Raw genomic sequence first — 17,296 nt, forward strand, 5'->3', positions numbered from 1 at the left:
CACTTTAATATATATACACATAGAAAACAATTATTCTAAATCGTAATAATATTTCACGATATTACTGTTTTTTTTTTTTGGTATTTTTAATCAAATAAATGCAGCCTGAGCAGAAGAGACTTCTTTTAAAAACATTAAAAATCTTACAGATCAAAAACTTTTGACTGGTAGTGTATACAAAAATTGTGAGTGAAAAGCTATACACGCCTGCCACATTACATAGAGTTATACAACATGTCAAACTCTGTTTGTCCTCGTCCAGCCAAGAACTTTTTCCGGGTGGTGTTTCGTAGTGGAGGACAACTGCAGTCGCACTCGTTCCAGGCCAGCGACGCCTTCAACAAACAGCAGTGGCTCAACTGCATTCGCCAGGCCAAGGAAGCTGTGGGATGTGCAGGAGCGCGGCGGTGTGCGCCACCTAGAGGCTGTTTGGACTGCAGCATGATGGACACCACTGAGGCGAGCCTGGGTCTGAGCACTGAACGCCCACAGACGTAGACACGTAACCGAGTGTGAACATAAACCTGCTTCACCAGCGATCCTCTTCAGTATTGTGTTGCGGAGATGCCACCATTCGCAGGAAGCACTTCTCTGGAATTGACACTACCTTTGTTTCTCAATGTTCCTCAACTTATATGTTATGCTTGTGCCTTTCTTTCACTGTGCTGTTGTTAGCTGACAGTTTGTCCACGAGGATGAGCTTTCTGCCACTCCACATGCTGTAACACTGGACCGTTTCACAGTAAAGCGCACTAAAATGCACTACTGTCTGTGCATGAGGACAGTCACATTGGGTTATAGGTGAAATGTTCATCCAGTGATCACCCTTAAAAAAGACCAGTCGAATGTTCTCGCAACAAAGGGCGATCATAGTGTTTGTGCGCGCTGCTCTCTTCATCTCAAATGTCACAGCACTGTACGATTAAAGCATTTGAACATCGATGTCAGAGCCAGAAACAGCTGTTTTCTTGATCCACTTGAGAGCAAGGATGAATATTATTACTTGTATAGAAGAACCGACTGCAGTTTGGGGGAAAAACCTATTCTCTGAAGCACTTGGATTTAGAAAGTAGTTGGAGACCGCTTTAGTCAGGGTTATTTCCTGAACCTGTGATTGACATTGTGGCAGAAATATCGATCTTACACATGCATTCTTCTTAAACAAGTATTCTGTTGGACTATATGTAGCATAAACTGGAACTGAACGTCTCTTGTGCCATGTAGGTCAGCTCAATCTTTATCATAGTGATGTTGTGCTGTAAAGAAAACAAGCTTTGCCAGAGCGTGTTTGGTGCTTGTAATTGTGTTCGGGTTTACTCACCAGGCCTTGTTTTGTGTTTCAGATGTGCAACTTTCAAACTATCCAAAAATATGTTTCTTTTACATTCATTTTCCCTCAAGTATTGTATTGAAATGTATTATGTAAGATGTTTATTTATAATTTGTTTTTCACCTGATTTACTGTTTTGGTTGTTGTTGGATTAAAAGGAATCGATTGGACGGGGTTTGGAGAGAGTGTGTGTTCTGGGAATGAGAAAGCGCGCCGGGTCAGTGGAAGAGGGGAAGGTTTGATCAATGGGAGAGATCGATTGATGGACATGTGTAACAAAATGAAGAAAATCAAATAAACATTTTAGAAAACCTTATTTCTCATTTTTAGATATTGGCTGTGATTTTGAGAATAGTATTTGTTATTTGTGAAGCTCTGAAGCGCTTTAGGAAATATTTTGATGTGAACGTGTGATGTTTGAGCTTTGAATGTTTACCATCTTTACACACAGGAAAATAATGAGTCCCTCTAGTGCAGTGTGTCACATGTTCATAATGAGGACCGCAGGGAGCTAACTGTTAAAAACATCATTTACGTCCCTCTGACGTGACAGTCACAATCAGTGTATTCACAATCAGTTCAATTCACATTTATTTCTATAGTGCTTTTCACAATACATATCGTTTCAAAGCAGCTTTACAGAAAATCTCCATGTGTCAGAAATGTACAGTTCTAAGATTATACAAATATGCCGGTTTTCAAAAGGAACATTTATTTGATATATACCGTGCAACGTCTTCACTGTCACTTTTGATCAATTTAAATGCATCCTTGCTGAATAAATGTATTTTATTTCTTTTAATAGTTTTAATATTTTAAGGACAGAATGATGACCCCACATGATCTTCTGCTGATGATGATGCAACCTCAGATCTGACATCTGTCTGATGTCCCTGAAGGTCACACTCATCTCCGGTGTGTGTCAGTCTGCGTCCCCCTGACACTCACACACCCTTCCTCACATGATCATCACGCTCGTGTGTGTGTACGGGTAATTATTACACACACATTCATGAGGCTGGAGAACAATAACACGAAAGGCAGTGTAGCAGTTCTCTAATACCATCTGCCTCTCTTGTTTAAATAGTACACTAACATTTTTAAGAATACGTATCCATAAGATTTTTATGCACAGATTCATAATTCAGTTTACTTTGTAAGCTTAGAGTTTTTTTCTTAGTCTACATTCATTTTAAAGGTAAACCATTGATGGACGTTCATGTTAAAGGAGTAGTTCACTTTAAAATGAAAATTAGCCCATCATTTACTCAACCTCAAGTCATCCTAGGTGTTTATGACTTTCTTCTTTCAGACAAATACAATCTGAGTTATATTAATAAATGTCCTGGCTCTTCCAAGCTTTATAATGCCAGTGGATTGCAACCAATAGATTGAAGCTCATAAAAGTGCATCTATTCATGATTAAAGTGCATCTATCCATCATAAAAGTGCATCTATCCATGATAAAAGTGCATCTATCCATCATAAAAGTGCATCTATCCATCATAAAAGTGCATCTATCCATGATAAAAGTGCATCTATCCATCATAAAAGTGCATCTATCCATCATAAAAGTGCATCTATCCATCATAAAAGTGCATCTATCCATCATAAAAGTGCATCTATCCATCATAAAAGTGCATCTATCCATCATAAAAGTGCATCTATCCATCATAAAAGTGCATCTATCCATCATAAAAGTGCATCTATCCATCATAAAAGTGCATCTATCCATGATAAAAGTGCATCTATCCATGATAAAAGTGATGAGTTTGTGTAAGAAAAATATGCATATTTAAAACCTTATAAACTATAATCACTAGCTTTCGGCCAAACGGCCATACGCAGTCTCTACTTACGCCTCAAGCACAACTTACGCAACTTGTGACGTCAGAAGTAGAGTGGCGTCATGGCCTAGCGGAAATGTCAGCAATGCGTCACATTTCCCGCGTAAGTTGCGTTTTAGTCTTAAGTGGAATCCGTATGTTTGACTCAGAGCCATATAGAGATATAGAGATATATGGAATATATATAGAGGCTCTGGTTTGACTTAAGGCGAGAGGGTGGGGCAACCTGTCAATCACATGAGATATACAAACTGCAAACTGCAACCATTCAATCAATTCATCATGGACAAAGTCAAGCTCCGCCCACATATTTTCTTGTTCAAGAAGCCATTTCACTCAGATTAATGTCGAACAATTGAGAAGAAAAGACTATGGCAAGTTTAGTTTCGACTATGGCGAGTTTAAATTCTGGGAAATTGTCAGGCCAACTGTGACACTGTGGTATTGAGTTCTGCAAGCACTACACACATCTTTCAGATAGTGTTTTATGTACTATTCACACACACACATATATATATATTCAGTGCTATGCATAAGTTTAGACACACATGCTAAAGTTGACTAAAAAGAGGAATAAAAAATCATCTTTTGGAAACTGAACTTAATGCTTTAATTTAAAAAATTAGGAAAAATCCAACCTTTAAGGACACCAATTTTCTTTGTGAATGAATAATGTATCGTAAATAAATAAATGTTCTTCCTTAAAATACAGGGTGCATAAGTCTGGACACCCCTATGTTAAATTCCCATAGAGGCAGGCAGATTTTTATTTTTAAAGGCCAGTTACTTCATGGATCCAGGATACTATGCATCCTGATAAAGTTCCCTTGGCCTTTGGAATTAAAATAGCCCCACATCATCACATAGCCTTCACCATACCTAGAGATTGGCATGGTTTTATTTCAGTTCGCCTAATAGCTGGTTTGATTTGCATTGAGAGATGATCTTATGGGAAGTACCCCATGCCAATCTCTAGGTATGGTGAAGGCTATGTGATGATGTGGGGCTATTTTAATTCCAAAGGCCAAGGGAACTTTATCAGGATGCATAGTATCCTGGATCCATGAAGTAACTGGCCTTTAAAAATAAAAATCTGCCTGCCTCTATGGGAATTTAACATAGGGGTGTCCAAACTTATGCACCCTGTATTTTAAAGGAAGAACATTTATTTATTTACGATACATTATTCATTCACAAAGAAAATTGGTGTCTTAAAGGTTGGAGTTTTCCTAATTTTTTAAATTAAGGCAATAAGTTCAATTTCAAAAAGATGATTTTTTTATTCCTCTTTTTAGTCAACTTTAGCATGGGTGTCTAAACTTATGCATAGCACTGTATATATATACGTATTCTATAATATTATTAATATTATATTCTATAATACATATATGTATTCTAAATTTATATAATAATATTTTGAATTTATACAAGGTCAAAGTTTATTTATATAGCACCTTTTACCAATACGAATGTTGACCAAAACCCACACATAAAACAGAACATAAAAAATGAAAGCAGAAAATTGATAATAAGCGAAAGATAGTCATAACCTGGAACATCACAAAAACTGCAACCCCATAGCATTTAAAAAATGCATACTAAATTACTAGTGTGCCTGAGAAAAAAAAAGTAGGTTTTAAATGATGCTTTAAAAACGTTATTCTGTGTATTAGTCCAGTCATTTTATGAAAAAAGGTTGGATAAATTGCAACAGAAGCAAACTCAACTGATTTTGTATCCTCAATATGTCCTGAGTAAGGAAAAAAGCCCCGAAGAATCCCATTAGGGGAAAGTTATGAAAAAGACAAAAATATACAGTCTTTTTCTCACGTGAATATGGGTAAACATTTTAACCTTTAGATATCACCATGAAAATTACCAAGTTGATTACTTGCATCAAGACAAACAAAATTACATATGTGCTAATTTGCATAAATACCACAACAGATCTAAACATTGGGTATCGCCAGGTGAAAATGTCTTGTTCAATCTTGTTGACATGTAGCAGTAAAATACTTAAATGCTAATGTCTGAATGGAACCCATTTACCCATGAACATTAATACACAGAGGCAGGAAGAAGTACTTTATTAATTATTATTGCAGAGCTTATTTCCCCAATAATAGTCGTACCACAGCTCAACACACATCCAGATGTTTCCAATTAATAGTTGATCACCAGGTATACATGTAGGTTGAATAATCCATGTAGGATAAACAAGAGGAAATCGTGAGAGCTTAGTGACAGATGATTGACAGTTGAGTGGACCTTGAATGAATGACTGAATCTCTGCCCCTTATGGAGACATGTGTTTGCCTCTATATTCTTTTACTGTAAGATGTCAACAAGATTCTACGGACATTTTCACCTGCTATATCCAATGTTTAGACTTTGTGTTATTTATGCAAATTAGCGCATACATTATTATGCACCGTTTGCTCATGTTACCAAAACATTTAAAAAAACTTGTCGGCCTAATACATTTGTTGTTTGTCTTAATGTACTGTAAGTAACTGACTATATATAGTCTTTTTCGAAACTTTCTAAACTTCCCACTAATGGGATTATTTGGGTCTTTTTTCCCCTCACTCGGGACATATTGAGGATACAAAATCAGTTGAGTTTGCTTCTGTTGCGATTTGTCCTAGGTTGACCCCATAGACTGTAAAAAATAGGTTGACCCCCATTTTGGCTTAAAATGACTGGACTATATATGTGCTGTTGTTTTAACATGATAGGATATATCGTTAACATGTCTCTTTGTTGTTGATAAACTGAAGGTGTAGTTCAGCACTGAACCTGCAGGAGGCGCGCAGAGTGTGTTGATGGAGCCCCAATCTTTTGTTTATATTTGATTTAATTTGTTTAATTATTATACTTGCCCGATACTATATACATAAAGTCAAAAGGAATGATTTTGAACAATTTAAAATTGATGTTCAAATATATTTAGAAAGATTATCCAAAAGTAAAAACTACACAGCTGTTAAATAGGTACGTTGTTTCTGTAAAATGCCTTTCTTCCTTTTTTTTCTCTCTTTCTTTCTTCTCTCGCTTTCGTTTACTCCTAACATGTATGGTTGTTATTATTATGTAGCCTACTCCTGTATGTAAATATATGTTTTGTTTTTATTATAATTAAGATGGAGCCCGCTGGGAGGCGCTGCTGCGATCCGGCCACACTCACACACACATTGCGGCTATGAGTGGGCATGTACATGTGTGTGTGTTTATGTGTGTTGTGAGGCACATTCAGCAGACAGAAACCCCGCACTGCCTCCAGCCTTCAGCGCTGCGAGGAGAACACACTCATGTCTGGAGCTCGTGAATAAAGCCGCCATGGAGCATCGAGGAGGGAAATCCAGCGACAAAGAAAAGCACGATCCTGCTGCGCCTTCATGGAGCCAAAATGGCGGCCCGGAGGAAGAGTGTGGATGCCCGGACGGTCCCGATGAAGAGAAGCGGCTCAGGAGAGTCTCGTGGGCCGCGAAACCAGCCGAAGAGCAGCCGCGACTGAACTTCCACATCCCCCTGAAGAGCAGAGAGAAGAGAGGTGCGCTGTCCCGCTTTCTTTCTCTTGTACCGTTACTGGGACTGGAGACACCCAGTGTGTGTGTAGTTAAAGCGAGCTCTCACCATAGACATCAGCACAGGCGCGTTAGGTGTGCAGATCAGTCATGACAGGAGACGTGGACATCCTGTGTATCAGCCCATAATATAGGACATACTATAAAATATATGTGTGTGTGTGTGTGTGTGTGTGTGTGTGTGTGTGTGTGTGTGTGTGTGTATGTGTATGTGTGTGTACACACACACACACACACACACCCTCCCTCAGGTAACAGGTTGCTCTGCCACACCCGTGTGTCACTGGGGAACAGTGGGGAGCACTACATATCTTTCTGTTTTATGAATTAAAAGACAAATAAATAACATTGTACTTTAGAAGTTAATAGAATTGAGGATTTTATTTAAACTAAAAAAAAAAATGTTCTCAAGTCTTTCTGTTTTCATTCATATTCTGTTTTGACACTACAGAGATTTCTGTGCAGTCAATTTAAAACTTGAATATTCTGTTCATGCATTTAAATATTCTTTTCAAACAGTTTTATTCAGGAAAAGACTCTTTTCAAACATTTTAAGCATAGGGATTTTAAGTAATTGAATTATTTTTTTACATTCAGTACTTTTGAGTAAACTTTTCTTTATAGTTATTGTGTTATATAACTGTTATACTGTATATCACACTATAGGGTATAGGCCTATTACCAATAAACATATAGGCTATTAAAAAACAGCCCACTACATTATTACATTATTTTACTCACCAGATCTTTTACATGGAATGCCAGAACAATGCACATAAAAAAAGACATAAATATCTAAAATATAAACTTCAAGCACTATTAAAGTCGAGTCAACAGTCTTTAATGAACTAAGAACCAATAATTAAAACTACAAGCAACAGCACAAATAAACAATAGAACAGGTGCAAATGAAATAAACAGCGCTTTTCAGGTTTCACAGGTAAACCTAGCATTACAGATGAGGTAGATTAGGTACAGTAGTTGAATAAAGTAGCCTAATCAAATGTAAAATAATACTGCTATAAGATCCAATACACTGATACTGTTGATTATAACTGATACACACTTTTCTTTCTCCACTGTTTACGTTCACTTAAGACATAACGGACTATGTTTTCCAGGATACTAGCCAAGACGGACATTTTGATATAATTTTGTTTGAAATTGTCGGTTCATGCGCAATAAGACGTGAAAGACAGCAGAATTCAGTATTCACTTGCTAGGCTTCGGATGTGCAGTTTGCGCACACAAAAGTTTCTATCCAACTCTGCTCTGATTGGTCAGATGGCCCAGTCTGTTGTGATTGGTCTACTCTGCTCTGATTGGTCAGATGGCCCAGTCTGCTGTGATTGGTCTACTCTGCTCTGATTGGTCAGATGGCCCAGTCTGTTGTGATTGGTCAGATGACCCAGTCTGCTGTGATTGGTCTACTCTGCTCTGATTGGTCAGATTGTCCAGTCTGTTGTGATTGGTCTACTCTGCTCTGATTGGTCAGATGATCCAGTCTGTTGTGATTGGTCTACTCTGCTCTGATTGGTCAGATGGTCCAGTCTGTTGTGATTGGTCAGATGACCCAGTCTGCTGTGATTGGTCTACTCTGCTCTGATTGGTCAGATGGTCCAGTCTGTTGTGATTGGTCAGATGACCCAGTCTGCTGTGATTGGTCTACTCTGCTCTGATTGGTCAGATGGTCCAGTCTGTTGTGATTGGTCTACTCTGCTCTGATTGGTCAGATGGTCCAGTCTGTTGTGATTGGTCTACTCTGCTCTGATTGGTCAAATGACCCAGTCTGTTGTGATTGGTCTACTCTGCTCTGATTGGTCAGATGACCCAGTCTGTTGTGATTGGTCTACTCTGCTCTGATTGGTCAGATGGCTCAGTCTGTTGTGATTGGTCTACTCTGCTCTGATTGGTCAGATGACCCAGTCTGTTGTGATTGGTCTACTCTGCTCTGATTGGTCAGATGGCTCAGTCTGTTGTGATTGGTCTACTCTGCTCTGATTGGTCAGATGACCCAGTCTGTTGTGATTGGTCTACTCTGCTCTGATTGGTCAGATGACCCAGTCTGTTGTGATTGGTCTACTCTGCTCTGATTGGTCAGATGGCCCAGTCTGCTGTGATTGGTCTACTCTGCTCTGATTGGTCAGATGGTCCAGTCTGTTGTGATTGGTCTACTCTGCTCTGATTGGTCAGATGATCCAGTCTGTTGTGACTGGTCTACTCTGCTCTGATTGGTCAGATGACCCAGTCTGTTGTGATTGGTCTACTCTGCTCTGATTGGTCAGATGACCCAGTCTGTTGTGATTGGTCTACTCTGCTGTGATTGGTCAGACGGTCCAGTCTGTTGTGATTGGTCTACTCTGCTCTGATTGGTCAGACGACAGATGACCCAGTCTGTTGTGATTGGTCTACTCTGCTGTGATTGGTCAGACGGTCCAGTCTGTTGTGATTGGTCTACTCTGCTCTGATTGGTCAGACGACAGATGACCCAGTCTGTTGTGATTGGTCTGGTCTGCTCTGCTCTGATTGGTCAGACGACAGATGACCCAGTCTGTTGTGATTGGTCTGGTCTGCTCTGCTCTGATTGGTCAGATGGCTCACTCTGTTGTGATTGGTCTACTCTGCTCTGATTGGTCAGATGACCCAGTCTGTTGTGATTGGTCTACTCTGCTCTGATTGGTCAGATGACCCAGTCTGTTGTGATTGGCCTACATTGAGACTTTGAGAGCGCTGTAATTGTTGTAGTCTCGCTGGACGAAGACTCAGAATGTAGTGTGTGTGCTAATGTCTCTTTCCTCACAGACTGGAGACACAGATCTAGAGCTGCACGATTCTGGATAAATTGAGAACCATAATTCTCATCAAACACTCATCGCCACCTCTTAGCGTAAAAGATAAGCAATTCAATACATAGGCCTACGCTTGTCAAAATACTTTCAAAAGATGAATTTCTCCTATTTTCTCCTATCTGTGTTTATATACCCAAACTATGAAGTTGTATACTAGTACACTTTTATCCCCTGTTATTTAGGCATGTTTGTAACACATAAATAACGATAATGTGTGGTTGAAAAGACTTCATAGGCTACTGTACACATTTACATGGCGGATCAGCGGCAGCGCGGACACAGATCTAAGTGTTGCAGTGGCTGATCGTACTTTCAAAGGTTAACCAAGGTCCCTAAAGTCTTTGATTTAAACAGTCTCACATCGCAAGTGTCAGGGGAGCATGAGCTAGGGATGCACTGATAAACAAAGTTCAGAGCCGATCCGATACCAAAAACTCTGAGTATCTGCCGACACTGATCCGATATCAGCAGGGTTTTTAAATCAATGTAGAATTTCTACACCTCTGTGTGTTGAACTGATAAACATCATTATAAAGAAAAACAACAAATGAAAAAATTATATAATGATAATATATGACAAAATGCACATTCACGTGATTGTATCTGCTGTTGCCTGACAAGCTGGTCTGGTGATGTCTCTTCCTCCTAAGGCCAGAGATTCAGGACACTGTCTCATCCTTGCAGCCGGAGACTCAGTGTTTCTGTGTTCTCCTTAAAGGACTGAGACTCGTTACTGTGTCACCGGATCAGTGGAAGCAAAGTGAGAATGCATTGGTAAGTCTCAGTTCCAGCTGTGTCTTTAAAGACTTACCAATGCATTCTCACTTTCCAAATCCCCAGCAGAATCCCTTTGGCAATGTTCTGAACACACTCCAAACAGGATAAGGATAAAGACTGAGCTGTCATGCATGCATTTGTACATTAACAGCTGAATTTGTGTTAGATGTTAATTTATACAGTGAGAAGACTCATTTCTCTGAATAAGTATGAAATGGATGTGTTGTATTTACATCAGTTGTAAGGTTTCCAAGCATGGTTATGAATGGATGTGGACGGACCCGCCACTGCTGATGCTCCTAAAGTCCTAAAGAATGTTTATGGCGGTTGGATTAACCCTTATGGCAGGAACGGCCTGTGGACCAATGAGAAGTCCTGTGCATCCCACGCTCGAGGTGTCTGTCAGGTGTCCCAGCATCCTTATCTGATGTTGTTGACAGCAGTGTTTGTGGTAGTCCACCAAGATCCAGTCAAACTGCAGCAAACCTTCCTCCACTGTTGGGTCAGAGCGGCCCTGCCCTGGAACGTGCCGTTCACTTCAGGGAATTGAAACAAAAATAACTCTTTTACTAAATTGCATTATATTTTATTGAAACGCTTTACCGTGATTCATCTTGCTCGGAGCGACAGAGTAAATGCTTGGAAATAAAGCTTCAAGTCTTTAAATCCATTCACAGTCACCGTCAGTGTGTTATCCCCCGATGTCTTTTAGTCAACAACATCCACTTCACACTCGTGAAGATCTGAGTCCTGAACATTTCTGAACATTTCCAGACTCGCAGGAAATCTTAATGTTAATTTCAACATTTACTAACAAATCATTATTAAAATTTGTAATATTTAATGGACTTGTTTTTACATGAACTCACAATGAACAGCTGTGTTTTATTAACTTACATTAACAGAATCATAACTACTGTGTCAAATGTAGGCTAGCTAAGCTAGTTAATGCATTAACCAATCAATGGGTCCTTATTATAAAGTATTGCCTATGGTTCTTCTGTTTGAAACATTTGTTTGCTTTATACATTTTTTTGTTTAGTGTTTTATTTTCTATAAATAGTTATTTTTATAGTAAGAAAAAAGTTATTAAACCTGTTAGGAGGACAACACTTTATTCTGACCCAATTCAATACATGATAATACATATACCAAGATAAAAGCTTCAGCAAATATCAAGATATGAACATTTGATACCGTCACACATACCTATATATATATATATATATATATATATATATATATATAATATATATATATACACATACAGTTTAAAGTAGGACTATAAATAATTACATAATTAATAAATACAGTTTGTAACTAAAATATTTGGAAATCTTGTCGTTTTGTATTCTAATATCTTCGTTCTGCTTGTAAATGTCTCCATGTATCCATTCATTAAGGGAAACGCATTATTTAATACATTTGCATTGCACCCCTAAAGTGCAGCCTGACACAGAGATGGCTGTTAAAGTTCAACCAAGTAAATACAAAACCCTGATCAGATAATCAGCAGAATGAGAAGGGTTCATTTGACCCAGTGAGGTGTTCTGCTAACAGCTGCACTAGCGAAGCCGATCGCCTCACACACACACAGGTGTGTTTGAGCAGTTTAGCTGTGTTGTGACGCCTCTGTTCCCGCTCCAGCTCTGTTTCAGCATGTGTCCGTGGACTCCCGGGAGTTCTCCGAGATCCTGCAGATCCTCAGCTCCAGCTATAAGGACTGCTCCTCCGCCGGGACCTTCCAGTACTCCAAGCCTCGCCTCGTGCACAGCGACCCGCTGGAGAAAGACGTGAGCACGCACTCACACCTATATAAAGAATAATCATGTAGATTGTGTGTCAGGAATCAGTAACGTCTGACAGAAGACACTCAGAGTGATACACTCTCCAGGTTTGGTGAGAAAACAAAGCCTGTCTAGCGATGTTTCTGTTCCACGCTCAAGGTCATCCTAACAAAAGGAAATACCACACAAGACTCAACAAATAAGATGTTCTGCTAGGCCAGTGGTTCAGATCTTTGCTTCCAGCAAACATAACCTTTTGTGCAGTTTATAGATAAGCAGTTTATAGGTGCTGACCTGCCTCCAGCTGTCTGAGAATCAAAGCCATTTGTGTAGCCAAGTTGTATTTAAAGTTTAAAGTTGAAATCAGTAAAATTGAGACCGTTAAAAGGTTTTAAAGGACCGTTTCCTGACCAATTTGAAAAAGAATGAATTTTGAGTGTTTAAGCTTTTGAATGATAACTAATTCATGATCATTAAATATGTGGAAGGGAAAAAAGGCAATAAAGTACGCCAAATGTCACTGACAGTTAACAGGCTATGTATAGTGATAAACACTGAATATACTTAATTTTTTTTTTAAAGACAAACTATTCGTCATAAAAAAAACCTTTAATGCAGTGTTTCCTGTGCTGCTATTCCACGGCTCGCTTTACATCTGCCATTAAAAGGAAAAGTTCACTCGAATATTAACATTTCCTGATTATAAGCTCACCCCAAGGCCATCCAAGATGTGGCTGTCTTTCCTCAGCCGAAGAGAAATTAAGGTTTTGGAGAAAATTTAACATTCCAGGATCTAATGCGAGTGAATGGTGCCCAATAGAGACCATTTCTGACGGTCTAAAATCCATATTTCTGCAGCTTCAAAGGCTCCATGTGACCCCAGCTGACAAATATAGGTCTTCTCTAGTGAAACAATCAGTCATTTTCAGAAAACAAATGATATACTACTAAACAACAGATGCGGACCGTTTTCCAGCCCAGTGAAGCTCGTTCACCAGACTCGCAGAGCTGGAATAATTGGTTGTTAAAATGTGTATGATTTATGGATTCATTTATTTAATTTCTCTTCGGCTGAGGAAAGAGAGTCATATACATCTTGGATGGTCTTGGGGTGAGCAAACAATCAGGAAATGTTCATTTTTAGCTGAACTATTCACATTGACATAATTTCCAAGCGGATTGCCTGCCTGTGAGCACATTATAAAGCATGTGTACATAATATACATTATCTAGTGACTGTATTGTGGTCAGATCCCTGAAACCACACTCAGAGGTGGTCAGAGACGCGTCACGTGACACACGTTCTGTCCAGGGCTTAGAAACAACCTTTTCCCACACATGCCAGTGTTGTAATATTGCACCGTAACGTCAGTCATACACTCTCATCCTTCGGTCCCTCTGAACAGAGATGCAGCCGTGTGGATTGTTTGAACAGTAATACTTCACCTTGTCTGGATATATGTGTGTTTATGTTGTGATGTTGAATGTGCAGTTCATGGAGAAGCGCCGGGAGCTGAAGCTGGACGGCCGCACGGAGAAAGAGCTGTCTGAATCCTTCTGCTTCCTCATGTGTGACGCTCCGAAGGTAAACCTCCGTCCTCCTCAGGTGACTGCCTGCGCTGGGCTTTCTGCTGTAACCGTGTGTGTGTGTGTGTGTGTGCAGATCTCAGCGGTGTGTGAGAGAGGCCTGTCTGTGGGCAGCAGCTGGATGAACATGCTGGGGAATCCAGCCAAAGGTCAAACTCACACTACATCTACACTCACAACACACACACTCAGAGTTATGACACGTCTCGTCAGAAACACGCGATGAGGAGAATCATTCATAAATCTGTCATCGGCCAATGAGAAGCTTTAGGTCATGCAGTTTTACCTTATTATTGTGAAATTGTTCCATAAAAATAATTATAAATATTAAGTTTTATTTTACAGTACAATAGTATTATTACTGTAGTAATGTTTCTTTACTGATTTAATTATAAAATTAAATTATCTTTTATAATTTAATAAAAATTACAAACAATATTTAAATAATAGTAATAATAATTAGTGATGCACCGAATTTTTTTTTTTCACCAAAACACCAAAATTAAAGTATTAATTTAGCCAAAAACTGAAAATTAAAATAAACTTTATTTAATAATCAATTAATAAATAGAATTTAAAAAAAATTGAAACAGAGTTGTATACAAAAAATTAATGCGCATAAGGGAGTTTTTATATCAAATTTATTATACTTCTAACAATCTTTCTACTCCAATTCGTTGTTGAAATATAAACATTTAAACAGAGACTGTTATAAAAGACTTGCTCTCATGAAAGATTTGATCACACATTAAATGAAACACTGAGCGATTACATGAGGTGTGATGCATTTCTGTACGCTCCCAGCATGCACTGTAACTCCCAGCATTCCTCCTGATGTTCACACGTGTGTATCTGCTGAAGAGATGATCGGTTCACATGCGCTGAGCCAGCGATTCAATTCAATTCAAATTTATTTGTATAGCGCTTTTCACAATACATATTGTTTCAAAGCAACTTTACAGAAAGTGCATTTCAGAAATGTACATAGAGAAATACAGTTAGTTAATCATGTATTGATTTAGGGCATAAACATATCGCCAGCATTGAGTCGTCTCTTCACAGGCGCCGAGTCGTCTCTGCACGGGTGTTGGAGAATCTGTAGTTTCCATGAGAGGCTGGATACAAACTGGAGCTGACGATCTGTATTTACCTCGGGACTAGCGTCCCGAGATGACAACAGAAAAGCATATGGGAAATAATTAGCGTAGCTGCTGTTCGCAATATTAATGCATTCAATCTGATTCAACTGTAGTATAAAAGGTAAGTATTATGTGAATGCCTGGCTGAAGAGATGCGTCTTTAATCTAGTTTTAAACTGGGACAGCGAGTCTGAGCCTCGAACAATATCAGGAAGGCCATTCCAGAGTTTAGGAGCTAAATGTGAAAACGCTCTCCCTCCTTTAGTGGACTTAGATATCCTAGGAATGACCAGAAGCCTTGAATTTAGTGATCTTAAAGAGCGCGATGGATTGTAGGGCGATAGAAGTTCCGTTAAATACACGGGAGCTAAACCATTTAGGGCTTTATAGGTCAGTAGCAATACTTTGTAATTGATACGGGACTTTATAGGTAACCAATGTAGAGACGACAGAATTGGTGTTATATGATCATATTTTCTTGATCTAGTAAGAACTCTAGCGGCGGCATTTTGGACTAACTGTAGCTTGTTTATTGAGGATGCAGGACAACCAGCTAATAAAGCATTACAGTAATCTAGTCTCGAGGTCATGAACGCATGAACTAACTTTTCTGCATCAGAAACTGATAGCATGTTATGTAGCTTAGCAATGTTTCTAAGGTGGAAAAAGGCTGTTCTTGTAACATATGAAATATGATTTTCAAAAGACAAGTTGCGGTCTAATATAACACCCAGGTCTTTTACTGTAGAGGATAAGGTAAGAGGACACCCTACTATGTTAAAGTTGTATTGTGAGAGGTTTTGTGGGCAGTTTTTTGGTCTAATAAGTAATACCTCCGTTTTATCTGAATTTAATAGCAGAAAATTACATGTCATCCAGTATTTTATATCTTTAACACACTCTGTTAATTTAGATAATTTAGCGTTTTCATCTGCTCGTGATGAAATATATAATTGAGTGTCATCAGCATAAGTGGAAATTAATTCCATGTTTTCTTATAATATTACCAAGTGGCAGCATATATATTGAGAATAGCAGAGGGCCTAACACAGATCCTTGCGGTACACCGTAGTTTACTGACGTTATCTTCGATTTTTCCCCATTTACGCAGACAAAATGGTAACGGTCTGATAAGTATGATCTGAACCAGCTTCTCTCACCGCACATTACAGAGCTTCATTATTGTTTCAATTTCATGACAAAACTGACAGAAAATGAAAGCTGAGACTTAGTTTCATGTCAGAAGTAGTTAGTTGTTACAGAGAGTTTAGTGAAGTCCTGTTCATATATCAAAAATAAATCCGACTAAAAAAATATATTTGGGGTTTTAAGTATCGATATCAGTACATCAAAATGAACAGATTACAATCAAGTAATCAGAATTGATGTTACGCGTAGATTGTGTGAACAAGACAGACACTTGACACACTCATGAAGCTCTAATGAAATAAGAAATAACTGATTTCCTAATGAAATAACCAGTAAGTGCAGACTGTGTGTGTGTGTGTGTGGTTCAGCTTGAGGGCCGTGTCGTGCGCTGTTGTTCTGCTACTGCCGTCACTGATCGCTGCATATGTTGATATTGCAGGTGTTTACCTGTGTCAGTTTTCTGATCTACTGCAAATCAGCCCCATCGAGCCTGGATCCACGGGGAACATCATCATATTCAAAGTTATAAAGGTACATCACAGCTTGAGCCATCTGTCATTTTCAAGCGAAGCTCGTCATGTTATTGAGTCTGAGATATGTTCGGTCTTGTGTCCTTCAGGGGAAAGTCAAGAGTGTGCATGATTCAATGTCCAGATGTATAGATCCCACTCCTAAGTTCGACAGCCATTTCTCCAAGAACTCGACTCGAGTGACGTCCCTGCAGGCGTACAGGTCTTTCGAGTATACTCAGGTGAACGAGCTGCGTGTGTCACTGGAGGACCAACACTGATCGGGAACACTTTACAATAACGTTCATTAGTTAACATGAATAAGAATGAACAGTATATTATTTATTCATTAGTTAATGCACTGTGAACTAACATGAACAGCTGTATTTTTACTAGCTAACATTTACAAAGATGAACTAATACAGTAACACATGTATTGCTCATGGTTAGTTCTTGTTAGTTAATACGTAAACTAATGAACATTTATTGTAAAGTTTTACGGCTTGATCAAATGATCACAAGCGCGTGTGTGTTCTTTGTTCACAGCAATACTTCTACGAGTATGTGGACTTCGAGATCTCGTCCAGGCCGAGGCACGTGTGTCCGTACGCTGTGGTCTCGTATCACTTCAAGAACAGAGAGACTTCGACGGCTGTGCCCAAACCTCTCGCTCCCCTCAGGTACTGCTCCCCTGCACTCTTACTGTGAGACTCAGACTGCAGTGTAACAGAGACT

General features: G+C 39.0%; 2 protein-coding genes across 10 annotated transcripts in view; both read left to right on the forward strand.

Annotated features, from left to right (window-relative positions):
* arhgef3 (Rho guanine nucleotide exchange factor (GEF) 3) overlaps nucleotides 1-1,500 on the forward strand; it is a 76,623-nt gene extending 75,123 nt beyond the window's left edge. For 5 of the 8 annotated variants that reach the window (XM_081383852.1, XM_081383853.1, XM_081383855.1 and 2 more), the window contains one exon: nucleotides 263-1,500. In XM_081383852.1, coding sequence (XP_081239978.1) covers nucleotides 263-498 — 236 coding nt within the window. In that variant the 3' untranslated portion in view covers nucleotides 499-1,500. The remainder of the gene's footprint in view (nucleotides 1-262) is intronic. The other 3 variants (XM_081383857.1, XM_081383859.1, XM_081383858.1) reach the window with 1 other exon arrangement.
* Nucleotides 1,501-6,348: 4,848 nt separating this feature from the next.
* Nucleotides 6,349-17,296, forward strand: part of tasora (transcription activation suppressor a) — a 53,802-nt gene continuing 42,854 nt past the window's right edge. For both annotated transcript variants that reach the window (XM_081384518.1, XM_081384519.1), the window contains exons 1-7: nucleotides 6,349-6,730; nucleotides 12,038-12,183; nucleotides 13,670-13,762; nucleotides 13,841-13,913; nucleotides 16,492-16,583; nucleotides 16,672-16,803; nucleotides 17,108-17,241. In XM_081384518.1, coding sequence (XP_081240644.1) covers nucleotides 6,517-6,730; nucleotides 12,038-12,183; nucleotides 13,670-13,762; nucleotides 13,841-13,913; nucleotides 16,492-16,583; nucleotides 16,672-16,803; nucleotides 17,108-17,241 — 884 coding nt within the window. In that variant the 5' untranslated portion in view covers nucleotides 6,349-6,516. The remainder of the gene's footprint in view (nucleotides 6,731-12,037; nucleotides 12,184-13,669; nucleotides 13,763-13,840; nucleotides 13,914-16,491; nucleotides 16,584-16,671; nucleotides 16,804-17,107; nucleotides 17,242-17,296) is intronic.

Source organism: Scardinius erythrophthalmus, assembly GCF_964197995.2.
Source record: "Scardinius erythrophthalmus genome assembly, chromosome: 14".
Classification (NCBI taxonomy): domain Eukaryota; kingdom Metazoa; phylum Chordata; class Actinopteri; order Cypriniformes; family Leuciscidae; genus Scardinius; species Scardinius erythrophthalmus.